This window comes from Fistularia commersonii, chromosome 11 (genome assembly GCF_037954325.1).
Source record: "Fistularia commersonii isolate RoL2024-O1a breed Wild chromosome 11, RoL_Fcom_v1.0, whole genome shotgun sequence".
Lineage (NCBI taxonomy): Eukaryota > Metazoa > Chordata > Actinopteri > Syngnathiformes > Fistulariidae > Fistularia > Fistularia commersonii.
Genome location: NC_141294.1, coordinates 13,257,082 through 13,276,043, shown reverse-complemented (window position 1 = coordinate 13,276,043; position 18,962 = coordinate 13,257,082). Strand labels below are relative to the sequence as shown.

The 18,962-nt window shown below is 61.8% G+C and overlaps 2 protein-coding genes across 5 annotated transcripts; one reads left to right on the top strand and one right to left on the bottom strand.

Moving 5' to 3' along the window:
• Nucleotides 1-9: 9 nt before the first annotated feature.
• On the top strand, nucleotides 10-2,176 carry LOC147229532 (uncharacterized). The gene is made up of 6 exons (XM_086155038.1): nucleotides 10-145; nucleotides 420-675; nucleotides 797-916; nucleotides 986-1,042; nucleotides 1,117-1,239; nucleotides 1,819-2,176. Exons 2-6 carry the CDS (start codon nucleotides 448-450, stop codon nucleotides 1,942-1,944), a joined length of 654 nt encoding a protein of 217 aa, XP_086011164.1. The 5' UTR covers nucleotides 10-145; nucleotides 420-447; the 3' UTR covers nucleotides 1,945-2,176.
• plekhg4b (pleckstrin homology domain containing, family G (with RhoGef domain) member 4B) lies at nucleotides 2,117-17,842 on the bottom strand. 4 transcript variants are annotated; one of them, XM_086155022.1, is made up of 24 exons: nucleotides 17,654-17,842; nucleotides 15,097-15,294; nucleotides 12,959-14,132; nucleotides 10,869-11,042; nucleotides 10,507-10,630; nucleotides 10,223-10,316; nucleotides 9,841-9,927; nucleotides 9,614-9,730; nucleotides 9,402-9,500; nucleotides 9,173-9,315; nucleotides 8,951-9,089; nucleotides 8,757-8,879; nucleotides 8,489-8,653; nucleotides 7,445-8,289; nucleotides 7,088-7,337; nucleotides 6,652-6,741; nucleotides 5,771-5,995; nucleotides 5,500-5,670; nucleotides 5,254-5,431; nucleotides 4,424-4,540; nucleotides 3,857-4,111; nucleotides 3,409-3,605; nucleotides 2,909-2,975; nucleotides 2,117-2,343 (listed from the first exon to the last, which is right to left on the bottom strand). In XM_086155022.1, exons 1-23 carry the CDS (start codon nucleotides 17,702-17,704, stop codon nucleotides 2,931-2,933), a joined length of 5,061 nt encoding a protein of 1,686 aa, XP_086011148.1. In that variant the 5' UTR covers nucleotides 17,705-17,842; the 3' UTR covers nucleotides 2,117-2,343; nucleotides 2,909-2,930. The 4 variants fall into 4 exon arrangements, with proteins under 4 accessions (XP_086011148.1, XP_086011149.1, XP_086011150.1 ...); XM_086155023.1 differs by lacking the exon at nucleotides 2,909-2,975; XM_086155024.1 differs by lacking the exon at nucleotides 4,424-4,540 and having other exon boundaries at nucleotides 2,117-2,975.
• Nucleotides 17,843-18,962: the final 1,120 nt, after the last annotated feature.

Sequence of the window (18,962 nt, the reverse complement as noted above, 5' to 3'; positions counted from 1 at the left end):
CTTCTCTGCTGGACCAGGAGCCTGAATCTTCTCTGCTGGACCAGGAGCCTGAATCTTCTCTGCTGGACCAGGAGCCTGAATCTTCTCTACTGGACCAGGAGCCTGAATCTTCTCTGCTGGACCAGGAGCCTCACAGGAGCCACAGGTTTGCTGTTTCTTTATGTGTTGTAACCTCACAAGATCTGCAGGAATAAGCAATAATCGGCCGCTCGGGCCTTTGGCAGAGACCCCTGGTAGAATCCTGGTATGCAAAGTTACTTGACGGTCTTTAAGTTTGTTCTGAGAACCAGAAGAAGACGTCCCTCGTTCCAAACCTGCGTTGAAACGGAGGTGACCTTCTCCGGTCCTCCTGGTTCGAAGACACGAGGCGCGAGTTTGAATCGTCGGCTGAATGTATCTCCTCTCCGTCCTCCCTGAAGAGCCACGGCCTCCGGCGTAGACGTGAACATGGAGGCGGAAGTCGGTGCTGTGTTTTACGGAGCTACGGAGCTCCTGGCAGACGGTGAGGAGCGCCTGGACGCCGTGTCCAGGAGACAGGCGGCCGTGCTCGAGGGGGGCGTGGAGGGGGACGGCCGGGTTGAGTCCGAGGAGAAGTGGTACAGACCTACGGACCTCCTGGCAGATGGTGAGGAGCATTCCGGCGCCCTGTCCAGGAGACAGGCGGCCATATTTGGGGTAAGACCGCCTCCTCCTGGGATGAAGAAGTGGTTCCGTAGGCCGATCTGGCCATGGCTAGATACGGGTCTGGTCCACAGCAGATGTGACTGCACGTTTCCCGGTCTGTGCTCCACCGCAGGCCCTCCAGATCACCGGCGGCCTCTTCAGCATAGCGTTGGGGTTGCTCTCTGCCATCACCATGGAAATGACCAGCTCGCTCGTGACGCTCTTCAGAGTTCCTCAGACCAGCGGGCTTCTCGTGAGAGCGCCAACGAACCCTGTTAGAGAAGTTGCCGTCGGCCTCTGTTCACCACGTTCTCCTCCGTAGGTCACGTTTGCCGGGGTGCTCTCCACCCAGATGTTCAAGCGCTCCCCACTGCTGCCGGTAAGTCCACCTACACCGCCGGCACGTCCAAACAGGAGCACTTGTAGATATTTTACGTGCACGTCGTGTTCCAGGTCTGTGTGATGGTCAACCTGAGCTGCGGGATCGTGGGATTTGCGGCCGGCGTGCTCATCTGCCTGGACCTCCGCAGGGACTCGAGCCGCGGGCTGTCGCTGATGGAAGCCACTGCCACAGGGGTACTAACATTGTAATACCGTAGTGATACCATAGTAGCAATAGAGGACCAGACAGCGGGGAGATGATCCAGTGACAAGGACCAAAAGACAGGAGGCAGAACTAGAGGTTGCAGAGATGAAGATGTTGAGGTTCTCTTTGGGAGCGCCCAGGATGGAGAGGATCAGGAATGAGTCCGTCAGAGGAACGGCACGTTAGATGTTTTGGAGAGAAGGTCAGAGAAGCCAGACTGAGATGGTCGGGTCATGGACAGAGGAGGGAGAGTGAATAAATTGGTATGCAGATGCTGGAATTGGAGGTCTAGAGGAAGAACAAGGGAGAAGATTGATGGATGTCGTGAGAGAGGATATAAAGGCAGTTGTTGCGAGAGAGGAGGATCCAGAAAACAGACTTAGATGGAGAAGGTGGATTCACTGTGGAGATCCTGAAGGGAAAAGACCAAAGGGCAAGAAGAAGCCTGTAGTAGCAACGTAGTCACACCACAGTAACACCACAGCAGCCGCTCGAACAATAACCTCGTCGTACAACCGTACTGCTGATTCTCCTGGTTCTCCTGCTGACCCAGCCGCTTGTCTCTTCAGATGGCGGTCTTGGAGCTCTGCGTCCTGGGGCTGGAGGTCCTCCTCTCGGCAGGTCTCTGCCTCAGCCTGGGCAAGAAGATGGCGTCCGCGGCGAGCGCAAACCTCCCCCGCCCCCCCCCCCCCTGAGAACACGGAACAACAGATACGGTCGTGACGTTTCCGTGGTTTGTTTTTGCTTTTTTGAAATGGCACGAGTTGCGGCGAGGAGACGAGGGCCTCTCGCAAACAGACCCTGCGGTTTCTGGGCTCAGAAGATACGACATCCGCTTTCGACGCCTCCCATCAACACGCCAGACCATTAATGCATCCGAACCTTTAATGTGAAACATGTGTAACAGTAATAAAAAATCATCTACAATATAAACGCCGCTCCCTTCCTGGATCTCTGGAAGAAAGGTGGCAGATGGTCGCGTACCGACGTGACGGCGAGCGTGAGCTCCGATTTACAGCGTCCAAATTCCAAGCGGGGTTCCGGCCGCCGTGTCGCTGCTCGGGAGGCACGCCGCCGGGTCCGGGAGCTCACAGCTGCAGAGAGGAGAGCACGAGGCTTTAGGAGGCGGCGAGCGACCCTGAAGGCCCCGGACCCAGGAGTGTGCACGTGCCAGCCCACGTCTCATGCACACTCTCCAGGCTTTCACACCCAAACTGTGGATGGTTTTCTGGCGGCGCTCCACTGTGGCCGATAGTGGGAAAGGGGACAGATGCAAGGCATGCACACACACACACACACACATGCAATGTGCACACTTGACACACGTGTGTGTGTGTGTGTGTGTGTGTGTGTGTGTGTGTGTGTGTGTGTCCAGGACCAGTGAAGTGGCCCAAAGGCTTCTTGTCCTGCAGCCTCACGCTGCGTTCACTGCCCCTCGGAGCTCTGACGCCTCCCTCACATAACAGCTGTTCTCTGAAGGTTGAAGACCAGACTGAAGAAACACACTTCATTGTGTTCATCGAGACCCAGACCTACAGCGCTAACAAAACACCCACTGGCACGTGCCACACACACACACACACACACACACACACACACACACCAGATGATTCCCGGACAGGGGAGTCGTGGGCAGGTCTGGCAGTGCTGGTTACTTACTGAGGCCAAAGCCCTCAGCGGGTCAGACCGCCGTGGAGAAGCCCAGCACCTGAGAGGCCTCCAGGCTCTGGCAGGAACACAACAGGTGAAGAAGGTGAGCGAGGCGGAGCTGCAGCCGGTCTTCACCTGGCCTCCACCAGGGGTTAAGAAGGATGCTATCTCAAACATCTACATCACCCCCCCACCCCCCCACCCAAATGGAAAGTTTTGATGGCCAGCGAGCAGCAGAGTTGGTGTTCACAGAAAGGACTTTGAAACCTCCTGGGCCTTTGGTGGGGAGGCAGGGGGTGAAACAGTAAAGTGCAGTAAGAGGTCTAGAAGGCATAAGAGGCATAAGAGGTCTAGAAAGGTAAATACAGAAAACAAACGGGCCCCGTCGTGGTAATGAAGAGATCATAAATAGGTTACCTATGGATATTATCAAGGTGACATAAAGACAGCATATGTAGGTTCTACGGGGATCATTTACGGACACGGGATTCTGTAAAGCCGACACTCACGGCGGTGATGAACTTGGTGCCATGCGATGGAAGATCTTCATCCTTCTGAAAAATGTGGGTGGACTCCGGCGAGGAGGAGCACAGGAAGGAGGACGAGTCCAGGACGCCGGCTGCGCGGGCGGGCACGGCGAGGGCGCTCAACCCCGACGCGCTGTCGCTGGAGGTGCGCCGGGAGGACGTCTCCGAGCTCTCGGTTACTGTCGGAGAACGGAGAAGACGGCGCGTCAGGACCCGACCGTCCGGAGCCCCGGGCGCCCCCTGGCGGCGGCACAAAGCCCGGCCCGAACGAAGCCCGGCGCCACTGCGACACCGGACCCAGGCGTCAGGACCGTGCGAGGAAAGGTTCTCCACACCCAGGAGGAACATCAGAACCGTGGAGTTCTATCCCTTCCGACGTAGGACGGACATTTCGGCGACGGCGGTGAAAAACAGAGGAACGTGGACGCACTCATGGAGGGCCGGCAGCCGGCGTCCTGCTCCAGCTCGTCCTCCTCGATGCAGTCGTACGGCCAGTGGGCGAAGGAGGGCGCGTACGAGGGGGGGGGCGACGGGTACAGGTGGAGGTTGAGGGAGCCCAGCAGGGACGAGGACGATTGGCTGCTGGAGGACGAGCTGCTGCTGTTGGAGATGGTGGAGTGCGGCCTCTTGTAGGAGGCGGAGAACTCGAAGGAGGCCACGGCGATGGAGGCCCTCGTCCTGGACTCTGAGGGCACAGAGCGGAGACGGCGGGGTGAGAACAACCACGCCAGTCACAGCCGGTCACGACCTGTCCGCGGCGGATCGCACGGTCCAAGACACTCAAAACAGATCGTCCGATCGCAGGAGATCCGCGGATCCCGGGGGCTCCCGGCGCGAGGGGCGGAGCTCCGACCCAGGAGGTCCCGCAGACGGACTCGGGGTCGGCGCCGAATCCCCCGTCCCTGCGAGTTCACACCCTGGAACCCTCAGGGGAAGGTTCGCTCTCGGTGGTGACGGGACGTTCGAGTGCACCGGGGAGTGCGGGACAACCCCTCACCTGAGCCCTTCATGATATAGTCGATGGCTCTGTCGCTGATGGCCGCGTCGCTGGGTTTGATGTCCATGAAGGGTTTGCTTCCGATGCCCATGGAAACCATCTCCTGCATCCGCAGCTCTGGAAACCCCACAGTGACACCAGCGCCCCGTAAGTCCCCCACACTACAGTTTGACAAGCACTTATCGGGTCCTTCACGCCCCCGACCCGTGACGCGACCGGAGCCCAGGAGCTTCTTTGGGAAAAAGAAGAGCCTTCTGGGGTCTAAATGGGGATCAATGTGAGGACAAAGTCTAGAGAAGGCGCGGCGCGGCGCGCGGGGGGCGCCACAGCTGATTGGCCGGTTGGCTCACGCGGCGCCACAGGGAAGCCTAGAAGCGTCTCGGGTGTGCCAATATTGTCTACCGAAGACAGCTGGACAACTGGCGTGCACGTCTCTTGTCTACCGAAGACGTGCACGTCCCTCTGTGCGCTGAGGACAGCCGACATGTACGTCTGCCGTCCGCTGAAGACGGCAGGCCGGTTGACGCGCACGTCCGTTTGTCCGTTGAAGACAGCGGGAAAACGGACGCGCACGGCTGCCGTCCCCTGCAGACGGCGGGACGACTGGCGCGGGTCCGTGACCTTTGACCCCTCCGCCGGGTTCACCGACCAGAGGAAGTCGATGTTTCCAGCGCCAACGTTTCAAAAGGCCTCCTGGGCCCGGGAGGCCGGCGCTGCGTTTAGCAGGTGGACCCGGGCAGCAGGGGGCGTGAGCGCGCCGCGGAATGAAAAGCGGCGCGAGACTCGGCGGAGGCGGAGCGGCCGACGTGTGACCGGAGAAGAAGATCCACCTCTGTTCCTGAGGGCCTGCCTCCACAGGATCTTGCCAATGATGGCGGTCCACACCAGCTTGGCCTCGGCCGAGCCTGCCTGGAGGATGAAGGTGTCTTGCGACTTCCTCCGACGGAACCAGATCTCGAAGCGCAGGCCGCTGTCGCCCACGTTTTCCGTCATGCCGATCTCTGCGGTCTGGAGAGAGAAGAAGATGAACCTTCTGCCCTTCGACACGCCAGGCCGGAGCCTCCGGAGAACCTCACTTTGAAGGACTGCTTGTAGATGTAGACGTCGTATCCTCCCTCTATCTTTTTGGTCTTGCTGAACAGGATGAGGTCTTCAAACAAGAAGACGTGCCGGAGGTATTTCCTGCGTCCGCACCAGACCATGAACTCGTCCTGGCAGCGCAGCTGACCCTGCTCCTTCAGGTTCACCTGCGGAGGAAGCGGAGTCGGCGACAAGCGTCAGGCAGAACAACGGAGGCCGAACTCCTGCCGCTCCGCGGCGGGAACGCGACCCGACGGCCTCGCTTACGTCGCAGCCCCGAATGGCGTCCATGGCGAGGAGGTCGTTGCCGTGGCGCAGCTGAAACTTGACCATCTCCTCGGCGGTGCGGAGGTCCCTCAGCTCCTGCGCCTGCGACTGGCCGCACTCCTTGATCAGGTCCTTCAGCAGCAGGGCGTACTTGCTCATCCTCTGGATGGGCTTCAGCAGGTACGACGCCAGGTCCATTTTGTCCTCCAGGTCCAGCTGCTTGTTCTGCTTGTACAAATTTAAAGATGTTACATCTGCGACAAATTCAAACCTGGGACCAGAGCTGAAGATAACATCGCCTCTACTGGGACGTCCTTCACACCTGAAACCGATCTGGCTGGACTAGAACCGTAGTATTTATCTGACCGGACGAGTACTGTAGTATTTATCTGAAGGGAGGAGTACTGACATATTTATCTGACCGGACGAGTACTGTAGTATTTATCTGAAGGGAGGAGTACTGAAGTATTTATCTGACCGGAGGAGTACTGAAGTATTTATCTGAAGGGAGGAGTACTGAAGTATTTGTCTGGCTAGACAGGTACTGCAGTATTCATCTGAAGGGAGGAGTACCGTCCAACTATCTGCCAGTATTCCACGGTACCGGTATCCAATGAAGACCTTCCTAGTCCTCGTCATCTTGCGACAGAGGTCACCGATCGGGGGGGAAGCAAACTATTTCCTGTGTGCTGAACAGCGCCCTCCGGTGGCCGCGATGTGTACCGCCCTGTCACTCAGAGACGCCCGCCCGTCCCGATCTTGTTTGCGATGCCTTGGATGCAGAGGTGAGCCCCGCCCGGGGGTCCCGCCCCCGCCCTCGGCTGTTCTTGGAGATCTGTCCTGACTCCGTCTCGCCTCGGGGGCGGAGTTGGCAGACGCACCTTGAAGTATTCGTTGCCGTGGCTGCAGAGCAGAGCATCGGACTGGGGCTTGTTCTTGCTGTAGAGAGCGTACATTCCAAACTGATCCTCCTGCACACGAGAAGAACAAGTTACAACAGCGCCAGCAGTAAAGAGAGCGGCGCCCCTCCCTCCATGACATGGAGCAGCTGGACGGCAGCGGGGGGGCCGGAGCGCCTCAACCGCTCATTCCATTCGCTGCCATGCAGACAACTTAATCACGCAGGCATGCAGGTATGCAGGCACCCGGGCAGGTACGCAGGCGCCTGAACAAACCCCGACGCGGACCGCGTTTCCCTCGTGAACCCCAGAAGCGGCGCGGCCCTTGTCCCGCTGACTGGAAGCAAACCGGCGACGGGGGAGCGGCGAACCCGCCCCCCGAGCAGAGGGGGGCTTCCCGCGGCGTCGGCAGACTCACGTGTCTGAGAAAACAGCTGCTGACGGACAGCGGCGAGCGGGCGCACGACTCCAACTCCTTCAGGAAGTACTGGCTGTGAAAGTCCCACAGTTTCTCCACGTTGCCAAAGATGATGCTGCGCTTCCCCCGCAGGTCCTGGGGCAAGTCCAGGCGCTCCATCTCCGGGAAGTAGTGCTGGATGACGTAGCTGAGCGAGCGGACGTACTCCCTCTCCGTGGAGATCATCTCGTCCATGATGTGCCGCACTTTGCTGGGGAGCAGAAGTACTCTGTGGGAGCGACGGCTCAGAGCGACCGCGAACGGCCTCGAGCGCGAGGACAGAACTGTGCTTTTCGAGACCGAGTCCCGTTTCCTCACCTGCTCTGCTTGTGTCCTTCCCCGGCGCTCCCGGAGGGCGTAAACATGCTTCGGCTGCGCCCCGGCGACGGGCTCGTGGCGTCTGGTCTCTGCGGCTTCTTCTCCGCGGACACGTTATTGGCCACTTCCAGACCCTTGATGTAGACGCCCGTGTAGCCGCGGATGTGGCCCGCGTCGCAATGGCCGCCTTCTCGCGGGCTCAGGTCGAAGCTCATGGTCTTCTTCATGATCTTCTTCATGGGCTGCTTGCGAACCCGGGCCTCACCGGAGTAGATGGGCTCCGAGTGGCAAGAGACGGCGGAGTCGACCGTGCAGTCGCTGTCCGTGTCGTCGAAGGCGGACGGACTGCGCCGCGGGCTGCCGTCGGGGGGGAAAGGGAAGCGGGAGGCCGAGGAGAGCGAGCCGGAGGGGCTCCCGGGCAACGGCTCGGCCGAACGGGGCGCGGCCCTTTCCGACGTCGGAGCTGCGGTTGCGGGCGCTTCGCAGTCAGAGCCCGGCGGTTCCGGCGCCGCGTCCTGGCCTTTTGCCGGCCTTACGGAGGAAACCCTTTCGGTGGTGTCGGCAGCGGCGGCGCAGGAGTCCGGGACCGCCGGCGTGGCCCGGGACAAAGTCTCCTCCAGCCGGTGCTTGGTCTGCTGACACTTGTGCCACATGGCGCTCCACTGCTGCAGCTGCAGGGGACTCTCCAGAGACAGGACCATGTCGTTCAGGGCGCTGAAGTTGTCCACGGAGAACTTGGTGGCCTCGCCGCAGTAGTCCTGCAGGATCTGCAAAGCGGCGGGCGTGAGCTGCTCCAGGTTCAGGTGACAGATGTAGTCCTGACAGTGCTCCATCCACTGGTTCACCTGGGGGCCACAGAGACTTTGCTGCAGATCATGGATCCGGACTGAGTTTCTCCTGGGGGTCCACCCGCCCCCAGCAGGAGAACCGCAGCGGTCTTTGCAAACAGAACCACGGCCGGTCGACCATTAAAAGTTCCGTCCAAAAGTTTCCGAACAGGCCGTCGGCTTTGACGGACCGCTCAAGGAAGCTTCCGGTACTTACAGATTCGTAGAACTCGTAGAGGTTCGTCAGAATGTCCAGCTGGACCTTCCTCTTCTCCACCCTGCTCAGGGCCGAGCCCAGATGCTGCTTGAATTCAAGGAACGCTGAGCTGGGGAGGGACTCCGGAGCCTCCTTGACCAGCTGCAGGGCATACCGCTGCTGGTGCTGGCGGAAAAAAGGCCATGGATTCTCAGACGGCAGGGGCGGGAGGGGGAGGGAGGGGGCGGGGGGACTCGGGGCAGGCGGGATGTTCACGGCGCCGATTTACCACAGACTCCTCCAGGAAGTGGTCCAGGCTCTCCTTCATCTCCTTGATCTTGGTCACTGACAGCGGCAGGGATTCCAGGGCAGGCAGCTGTTTGTCCCCCTCCACACTGAACCACAGTTTGATCTGAGGGGTCCACGTGGCAGGTTACTTCCGAGGAGGAGGTGCCCACCTTCCCGCCCAGAGTCCGAACCCACCTGTTGGGTTTGTTCCTCAAACTTGCGAACCTCCAGTAGACCCTCCAGCTGCTTCTGGCACTTGTTGGACAGTATCACCAGCTTGTGGACCTCCTCGTCCACCTGGTTGTACAACGCGTTCAGCACGTCCACGGCCTCCCTGAGGAGCGGCACGGAGAGGTCAGAAGGTCTGGGTCGTCCTTTCTCTCGACGGGCGCCGCGGTGCCTTCGAGGGCGTCGCACCTGTAGCTCTCGTTTTCGCAGGCCTCCTCCTTCCTGATGCGGGCCAGGGCGGTCCCTCCTTCCAGGCGGAGCCGGTTCAGGCGGGCGTCCTCGAGGACACACTTCATGAGGCGCCTCTGCCGCTCCATCATCTCGGACACCTCCTGCGGGGGAACGGGCGGAGTTAACGGCGGGGGACGGCATCGGCCGTCTCCGGTCGGAGCCGAGAGCAGACGGATGGAGTCAGAACCTGGGACGTCTTCGGGTCGCTGCCGTCGCTCAGCGAGGCGATGGATTCCTGAAGGGAGGAGATGGCGGCGCTGCAGCTGCTGGCGAACGGCTCGATTTTCTGTCGAAGGTGCAGAAGAGCGGGCGTTGTCAGCGGAAGGTCCCTGGCCTCGGTACCCGGAGCGATACTCCGATACTATCAGCCGTCACGGCGGCACGGCCTGCCACCCCCACCTGTCTGAAGTGGATCCAGCGCGTGTGGTCGTACTGGAAGGCGCCATCCAGATCCGACGTGAGCTGGTTCTGGGCGATGTGCTTCTGCAGCGCCTTCAGGGAGGACAAGGTCTCCATCTGCAGAACCAGCAACAAGCTCCGGTGACATCTCTGACCGGAAGTGCTGAGACACGTCCCGTTTCACGGGAGGACCTCTGATCTCCTGATCACCCGGTCCTGATCCTGACCTGCACGCCGACGTCCCTCTCGGGCCGGACGGACCCCTCCTTGTCCCCCAGGACCAGAACCCAGTAAAGTGCGTTTGGTATCAAGTTCTGGAAACAAAGAAGACACAGAGGTGGCCTTCAGCGCCGTTCCTCCAGAAGAAAACAACCCGACGCGTGCGGAAGGAGCCCCGGAGGCGGCGCCGAGGTCTTCTGGGCCGGCGCGTCGCCAGCGTGGGCGGAGCGTGCCGGCGCAGCTCCATAACAGACGAGTACGGGCTCCTCCGCGGAGGCCCCGGGGCCCGGCGGCGCCGCCCTCCTCCTCGCAGAGGAGAGGCTTCCAGGAGAGTCGGTGCAAATCCAGGCGCGTCTCCTCTGAAGATGCATCCTATCCTTTCCAACTCACCTGCAGTTCGGTCAGAGCCGAGAGCAGAGCCGGCGGCGGCGGCCGCCTCCTGCTGTCGATCACCACCGTCAGGCCGCGCTCACGCCGTTCCCTCCTGCAAACAGACCACAGGCGCTCAGGAGGAACGTTCACGCCGGTCAGAGGACGGCGTCAGCAGCCGCCCCACCAGGTGGAGGGGAACACGCTGTTAGAGTGACTGACAGCTCCTCTGAAGCCCCGCCCCCACGGCGGGAAGGAAAGGCAGCCGGAGCTTGTAGAGAGGAAAGGAAGTCGGTGGAACTCACCCGAGCGTGGAGTGGTAGTAGGCCAGCAGGCGGGTGAGCTCGCCCGCGGTGCAGCTCTCGCCGGCCCACACCTGCGCTCTGCTGCACACCTGCAGCACGGGACGCCCGCCGCGGTCACGGCTTCCTGGACACGGAGAGGCCAGAACAGGAAGTTGGCACGCATCGCTGCAGAGAGGCGCTCGTTCGTGAGTGAAACACCTGCATGAGGTTTGAACCAGCAGGGACCTGGAACCAGGAGGGACCTGGAACCAGGAGGGACCTGGAACCAGCAGGGGATCCAGGGGGACAAACAAGAACCGAACACGTCGCCCAGCGGGAGTTCACCTGCTGGGCAGGAAGTGGCCTCCGCCACGCTTCCCTACCTGGCAGGATGAGGGCGCCTGACGCCAGAAGCTCCTGGTTGACCTCTGACACCAGACGGGGCCGGTGGGAGAGGAGGGACCTCCCGTCCGGCGGGGGTGCGGACGCCGGCGCCGGCCCATTAGCGGCTTTGGGGCCGTGAGACTCCTCCCCTCCGCAGCGGTCCTCACACGGCCCTGCAGAGACACCACAGGCTGCTGAGCACTGCCACTAACACGTGCACACACACACACACACACACACACACACACACACACACACACGCACACACACGCACACACAGAAACCCTGGAACACCAGTTGTGTTCTCATAATACCAGCGTTTGCCAGGTGTGTGTGTGTGTGTGTGTGTGTGTGTGTGTGTGTGTGCTGCAGTAACGTGAGCTGACAGTGACTCATCCTGGACACCAGGTGTTTAGTCAGACTGAGACGGTCGTCGGGATGACGTCTAGGCCCCGCCCACCCAGGTATCTCCAGCCCAGGTGGATCCAGGTCTTCCCTGAGGACCAGAGGTCACCGGGGGTCTGCTGCTGGTCCGGAGGGCGGAGGCTCCTCACCTCAGGACCCGCCGACATCACCGGGGTGTGTTACGGGGTATTCCTGCCTCCGGGGGGCCGCCGCGCTGCACCCCGGAAGGCAGACCCCCCCGAGGGCGGCGTTCCTCCTGAGCGTGGGCAGACAGGTGCCTGAGAGTCACGGGGGGTCCCAGGCCTCTGGCGGCGTCCCGGCCCGGTAAACCCCCCCAGATCAGCCCCATTGTGTGGCGGCGTGCGAGCGCGGCCCCGGCCCGCCGTACGCCGCACGTTTCCCAAACAGCTTTGTTTTTGGAGGAAGTGACACGGCGAGCAAAGCCTCCCCAGTATTGTCTGTTTAGAAGTCTGTTTTCTGCCCCCCCCCCCCCCCCCCGACCCCCCCGACCCCCCCGACCCCCCCGACCCGCCCCGGCCGCAGGGTCTTTGTCCCGCTGGCGTCTCTGAGGGGGTTTTCCAGCCCGCCGTGACTCGCGGCTCTTTGGGTCTCGTGTTTCCGGGTCCGCCGCCCCCCCCGCCCCCGTGGATCCCCACCGGCCCGTTGGCTCACAAAGGACACCTTTGTCACCGAGGCTCCCGTGTGGGACGGGCCCCCCGGGGTCGGGGTCCCTCCCGTTGGCCGACAGGGTTTACTGGACCTTTTGTTGTCTTTCAAACCTTATTGTCGGAAACCCGCTCTTCCGCGGCCGCCCCCTCCCCCTCTGAGGTCGCCACGGCAACACGACAGCGGGAGGATTTCACTTTCCGACCTCTGCAGCGAGGGCGGACCGGGGGTCCTCAGAGATCCCGGTCGGCCGGATCAGAAGCAGACCTCAGAAGGACCGGCTCCCGGGGCACACGCCCGGAGCTTGAACGCCTCCTCAGATACGAAGGTGTGGTTGCGGCTTCCGTTTGAGGCGCCGTGAACACCTTCTGGATTCCACGCGCAGGACAGGCCGACACGCGCCGCCCCCGGGAGAGCGCACGTCAGGACCAGGACCGGAGAGAGGCGGGGTCGTACCTGCGGCCCGGGCGGGTCCAGGACCTAGGAGGAACCCTGAGGAGCCCGGGAGGATCCCATCAGCACCGACGCCCTCACTGCCCGGCCGCAGGGAGGAGGGCGCCGAGCGGCGTCGGGGTCGGGGGATGAAGGCCGAGCGCCGCTCTGATTGACGGCAGCTGTTACATAACCTTTAAACACCAGGACGCAGGATTTCCACCGAGCCGCTGCGTGCAACTACTGTCAGAAGAAAGTAGTTGGATTACTACGCAATGCGACACCGTCTTTGAGTGTGAGGCCGATACTTCTGAGAAGAACACAAAAAGTTAACTGCTGCAGGTCATTGGACTGCCTTCTTCTAACCAGGAAACACTTGTACCGGCCCGACACCACAGTGCTTCACCGTTAGTAACGTTATAACAACGTTATAACATGCTAGCAACATAGCTAACACCTACCAGGCAGCTGAGGGGAGTGTGATGATGTCTGCGAGGCCTGGTCAGTATAGAGCATGCACATACACAAATGCATGCACACACACACACACACACACACATGCACACACACACACACACACACCCACCTGGCTCCTCCCTGCTGCTCCTCCTCTCCAAGCCGGGAACGGGCGCTTCCACGTCCAGCTTGCCGAAGCGTATTGCGTAGCCGTTCATCAACTTTTTGGGGGAAATGCCGACGGAACCGCCGGACGAGGAGCGCTGCCGGTGACCTTTGACCTGGCCCGCCTTGGTAGTCCTCTCCAGGGACTTGGAGCGGCGCTCCGCCCGGCGCTCGGCGCTCCTCAGCCCCCGCTGCAGGTAGAGCAGAGGCGTGCTGGGCCTGGACTCGTCTCCGCTCAGCCAGCCGCGGCCACCCGGCCTCCGGGAGAAGTGTTCCCTGGGGGAGGTCCGGGCATCGGGGCCGCCCGGCGTGACGGCGCCGTGCTCCGGGCTTTCCTCCAGGATGGACTCGGAGCTGGAGCCCAGGCTCATGGGGTTCTGCAGGGCCTCCATGTAGGATTTCCTGAAAAGCCTCCTGCTCTCGAAAGCGGCCGAGTCCCTCGGCAGGCGGCGGCGAGGGCCCGGCGTGCTGAGGTCGGTGCAGAAGGACGGCGTCCTGCCCCCCTTCCCCGGCCCGCCGTCGTCAGCGGAGACGATCCCGACGACGGGAGCCGTGGCTGCCGCGGCTTCGCCGGCGCCGTCCTCCCTGCGGGTTCTGTCCGGCGAGGCGGGCTCCGAGAAGATGGAGTCGGCCCCCTGGGACCGCAGGGACTCCCTGGAGCTGCGGTGGCTGTCCAGCGTCCCCGTGGAGCCGCCGGTGCTGCAGGTGCCGAGCTGGCCGCGGAAGCCGCCTCGGCCTGCGGCGGCGGCGGCGTGCATGACGGCGTCCGCCGTGCTGCTGACGAACAGCGGGCTGACCACGTTCTTCCACGGCGTCCTGTAGACCACCGTGCCGGTGGTGAGCAGGCAGTTCTGGAGCGGGTGCAGGTTCCGGCCCAGCGTTACATTGTGCAGGAAGTCAGCGGTGAAGACGTCGGCGTACATGCTCTCCGCCACGGCGATCTCCGCCAGCGCCTGCCCGCTGGCCGACAGGCATTTTATTACCAGCTTGGCCGCCTGGCGGCCCAGAGGGACGATCTGCAGGTAGAAGTCTCCTTGCTTCAGACGCACCTTGTGCAGAGGGGACAGCTGCAGCACCACCTTCTCATGGATGCAGAGAGGCCAGCCCTCGTGGTAGAACAGCAGTCCTCTGAACTTCACCTGGGGGGAAGGAGGGGGAGCAGTCAGCGCCTGCTAGCATAGCATCGGCGCCCGCGTGCCGCGCCGCTCGTCATCCGGAGTGACGTCACAAATCATCGCATCGATCCGATCGGATCCGATCGGAGAGAGGGACCTGTCGGGTCGGGTCTGCTTCCATGGCGACCGCAACAGCGAGGCCGCGCCGAAAGAACAAACACCACAAAGCGTGGCAGGAGGCCGGAGGCCGGGACCGAGCCTCCTCAGGTGTCGGCTGAGGGAGGGGTTCTCCTCCGAACATCTCATGTTGCCTGCCATACAAAGACCTCTATGTGAAGCAGCCCTTCTCGGGGCAAGGCTTTGCTCGGGCTCCTGCGCCGCCGTCCTCACGCCGTTTCCACCGGAGAGCCTGAGAGATGAACGCAGAACAACACGACTCCAGCGCTCCCGTCTCAGAGTTTGGACCCAAAGGTTTGTCTAAGAGGAGGACGCCGGCTTTCAGCTGGTTCTCAGAACAACAATCAGCCCTTTCTGCACACACACACACACACACACACACGCACGCACACACACACACACACACACACACACATGCACACATACACACACGCATGCACACACATGCACACGCACACATGCACGCACGCACACACACAAACACATATGCACACACGCACGCATGCATGCACGCACACACACACACACATATATGCACACACATGCACACGCACATATGCACACACACACATGCACGCACGCACACACACACACATATGCACACACACGCATGCATGCGTCCACGCACGCACGCACACTGAGCTGTCACATTCCTGGGTCACAATCATCAGGTCTTATCGCTCCAGCTGGTCGTCTCCTGCGACGCCTTCGGGGACCCAAACATCTCCTCCACTTGCTTCTCACAGGTGCTTGTATGGGACGAGCGGCCCGAGAAGAACGCGGTCAGGAGCTTCCTCCTACTAGTACTCACACAGGTTTCTTGCTGGAGGCTCTGGAGGATCCTCTTGGCGGGCAGCAGGAAGTCCAGCAGGCAGCGCAGGCCGTCCCCCCGGTACTGTCTCTCCACCACGCTGAAGAGCTGCCACAGGACGGTGACGGCGGTGGCGCTGAAGGGCCGGTAAACGGCCGACAGGTTGCTCTGGATGCAGCGGTCCAAGGACTCGGCGTCCTGAGGAGAGACCACAAGGGGCGCCAGGATGAATCAGGCCGACGTGCTCGTGACGGTTTGTTCCCGCTGGACCCTGAACGCAGCGTCGCCCTCCCTGAGAAAAGCCTCTCCGACCCGGACGGGTCGGAGCCGCGGCCGCTCCGAGGTCGGGTCTGCCCGCCCGCCTGGACGCCGGCTCGGGTCGGCATTAACCCTCGGCGCTCCGGGCAGATGGCAGCGAGGGCCCGTGCACGTGCGGGAAGGGTTGGGGCCCCCGGACCGGGACTGACACTCACGGCCCTCCGGGGGGTGGACGCGGGGACGGACGGAGCTTTTTCTGAGAGATAACCTTCCCACGCGGACGGACAGGAAGCCCGACGTGATAGGAAGCGTCGGGCGTGACGGCTTTCCGGCACGGAGGGGAAACACCTGGCGGCGCCGATGTCAGCGCCCGCCGACACAAACACACTGGTGGAAAGTGCAGAGTACGAACGGCCTCCGCGCCACCTGAGACGAAGCCAACCGCGTCCCGGCCGCGACCCCGGGAACTCCGGGGAACGTGCGTGAACCTGGAGGCGCCGTCATTACAGGAGCGTGAGTCAGCCGGGCACGGATGCCACGGGGCCACGACCGGGCGCTCGTCCAGAGCCCCGCCTCTCTAAGTGGTGGGTGCCGCGCGCTCCGCCGCCGCCCTGCAGCGAGCCCCGCCCCCGGCCGCTCTCAGACACACGAAACGGGTCTTGGCCTCGTCACTGTTGCAGCCGGAGAGAAGAATAACACGGGCTCCGATTGGCCGGCCGCTGACAATGGGAGGAAAGGCCTCGCGGCGCGCAGAAGACGGCGGCAGGCTTCTGTCCGGTTCCCAGGCCAGGAAAAGCCCGAAGGCACCGCCGCGCTGACGCTGCGTTCGAGGACCGGCGACTCGGTGGGAGAAACCTGAGCCGAGTGAGAAACCGGACGCCACCCGACCCTCGGCGGGGCCGTCCGTCCGGGGGACGGTCGCCGCCGGACGGGGTGTCCGCTTACATGTGCAGACGGCCTGTAACAGCCCGCCGTAACACGGCAACAGCACGGGGGGGCGGCAGGGAGGAGGTCCAGAAGGCTCTCCAAACTCTCCAGAACCTTCAAATGGCCGGAGGGAGCCGCTTCCGCGGCTCTCGGCAGAACGACTGGAGCTCCGGGGGGGTGAAGGAAAGACGGGGGGGTGGAAGGATGGAGATAGAAGAGAAAGACAAGTGAGTGATGGAGAGATGTCTGCTGCCACAGTGAGTGGGTGAGGGACACAAAGGCAGTGCCTGCCAGGCCTCCGGTGGAGCGTGAAGACCCATCGCCCCCCTCCCACACACACAGGAGCCTGCCAAGGTCCGGACGCTCAGCCCACCTCTGCAGGACCACCGGACCGGGGCAGGACCTGGAGCAACGGCGGCTAAAGCGCCGACTTAAAGTCCTCCACGGTCTGAAAGGACAAAACCGCTGCCTCTGCGGGTGAACTTTGACCCCGGAGCCACAGAGGGACCGTCGGGGGGGTCGAACCCCGGTAAGGACCGCGGCCGGAGCTGCTGCGGGAGCCTTCGCCCGGAGGCCGCTAGGGAGCTGAGGACCAACGAGTGGAAGCTCCGCCAGAAGCAACGAGTGCAGACCGGCAGGGCGCCGAGCTGAGCCTGCAGCGGTTCTTCTCAGAGAGCTCCTCTCCGCCCGTCTCACGCCATCCCTGTCTGACAGGATGTAAACAACCCCGGCAGGAAGTGGATCTCCTGGTGACCCGCTGACCCCGCAGAGCCTGCAAGAGGTCCTCCGGCCAATCAGAGCAGAGGTGACCCGGGCAGACAGAGGAGCCGGGCCGGATCCCGCAGCGAAGGGACTCACACGGCCGGCTCTCGACGCAGAACATAACAACACACGACGGCCACAGATGTCACAGGAGTGTGTGAACCGGGTCACCAGTGAGTGTATGTGTGTGTGTGTGTGTGTGTGTACTGAGTCAGCAGACACACACACACCACCATCCCGCTGACAACCTCGCGTCTTGAACATACAAAGAAAAGCTACCTTTTGTGTTTTGTTTTGGCTACAAAGCACTGAGTCAAAATATCACTGAACACATCCTGCACGAGACACACACACACACGCACACACACACACACACACACACACACACACACACACACACACACACAAAGCACTGCCTTGAAGTGGCGTAGGTACCTGGGTTTACACTCGATACAGACTAAAGAAGGAAGAGGCTAAACACACACACACACACACAGACACATAGACAGACACAAACACACATCCACACACACAGATATACCCACAGACACCCACAGACACCCACAGACACCCACAGACACCCAGCCCCGAGCCTGGTCCGGGTCGGTACCTTGATGCTCAGGTAGTTCTCACAGCTGCGGGACTTTGCTCTGGAGTGCATTTTATCCAGTGACGGCGTTTGGAGCCGTTTGGAGCCTATTTCAGCAAATAGCCGGCGGCCTCCTCATGGCAGCGCTGGGTGTCTGGAGGATCCGAAGGGTCCGGAGGGTCCGGAGGGTCTGGAGGGTCCGGAGGGTCCGGAGGGTCTGGAGGGCGGCGGGCCGGAGCTGCCGGCAGCGGCCGTCTCTACCCCGGAGCAGAGGTGGTGGCAGCTGGAGCTCAACTGAGCTCCTGCCGGAGCGTGAGAGAGGCAGCGCTCCGGCTTCCCCTCCACCCCCTCCACCCCCACCAACCCGCCCCTCCAACCCGCTCCTGCCCCTGCTCCTGCCCCTGCTCCTGCCCCGCCCCACCCCGCTCCTACCCCTCCCTGCTCTTCCCCCTTTGCCCCCCTCCTCCCCTGCTCCTCCCACAGAACCTCCCCCGCTCTGCTGAAGCCTCTTCCAGCTGAATAAATGCAAACTGCTACAGCCTCCCCCTTTGTCCACAGACACACACACACACACACACACACACACACACAGACACACATACACACACACACACACACACACACACAGACCAGGGGTCAGACACTGTTTCATAGAAGAAGAAAGGAGGACAAGAGGAGCACTTCTGAGGACCAGCACTCACTGCTGTCTGAGCGCTGAGGGCACCTAAACCAGCAGGTAATGTTCATTGATCATCACACACACACACACACACACCCACCCACCCACACACACACACACACACACACACACACACACACACCCCTCCAGGTGAGGAAGAGGAGACATCTGTGGGTTCCCCCTGCTGGAGCCCAGGTGCCCTTGGCAGCTCCTCAGACCACCCAGCTCCTAGAAGGACCAGGAGCTGGAGGTCCTGGACGGAGGAGGAGCTGGAGGTCCTGGACGGAGGAGGACCACGTGCAGGCCAGGGGGAAAGTGAGCAGGGTGTCGCAGCGAGGGCGCCAGGAACAGAGAAGCTCTGAGGAGCTAATTAGATTGTGTCGTTAGTCAGGAGGCATCAGATTCCTGCCAGAGCTGGTTAGGAGCTCCAGCACAATGCGGGGGCTGGCATGTTGTCATGTGAAGATGTGAAGAAGCTAATCAGATCCCAGACTCACGCAGGAGAAGAGGATCCACATTTAGTCTCCTGTGTCTGTCTACTGTGTAATCTGCTGTCCGCACACACACACACACATACACACACACACACACACAGGCAGTACAAATAGACTCTCCTCCCACAGCGGAGGTTCCACAGCAGACCCTATAATT

What these genes read in the sequence shown, in the direction of transcription:
- LOC147229532 (XM_086155038.1), top strand. Translation starts at nt 448, where the DNA reads ATGGAGGCGGAAGTCGGTGCTGTGTTTTACGGAGCTACGGAGCTCCTG. An exon ending in CTCAGACCAGCGGGCTTCTC is followed by an intron (nt 917 to 985) that starts GTGAGAGCGCCA and finishes TCTCCTCCGTAG; the next exon opens with GTCACGTTTGCCGGGGTGCT. An exon ending in TGGAAGCCACTGCCACAGGG is followed by an intron (nt 1,240 to 1,818) that starts GTACTAACATTG and finishes TTGTCTCTTCAG; the next exon opens with ATGGCGGTCTTGGAGCTCTG.
- plekhg4b (XM_086155022.1), bottom strand. Translation starts at nt 17,704, where the DNA reads ATGCACTCCAGAGCAAAGTCCCGCAGCTGTGAGAACTACCTGAGCATC. An exon ending in CGGCTCTGACCGAACTGCAG is followed by an intron (nt 9,928 to 10,222) that starts GTGAGTTGGAAA and finishes CTTTGTTTCCAG; the next exon opens with AACTTGATACCAAACGCACT. An exon ending in GCAGCTGTTTTCTCAGACAC is followed by an intron (nt 6,742 to 7,087) that starts GTGAGTCTGCCG and finishes TCTCGTGTGCAG; the next exon opens with GAGGATCAGTTTGGAATGTA.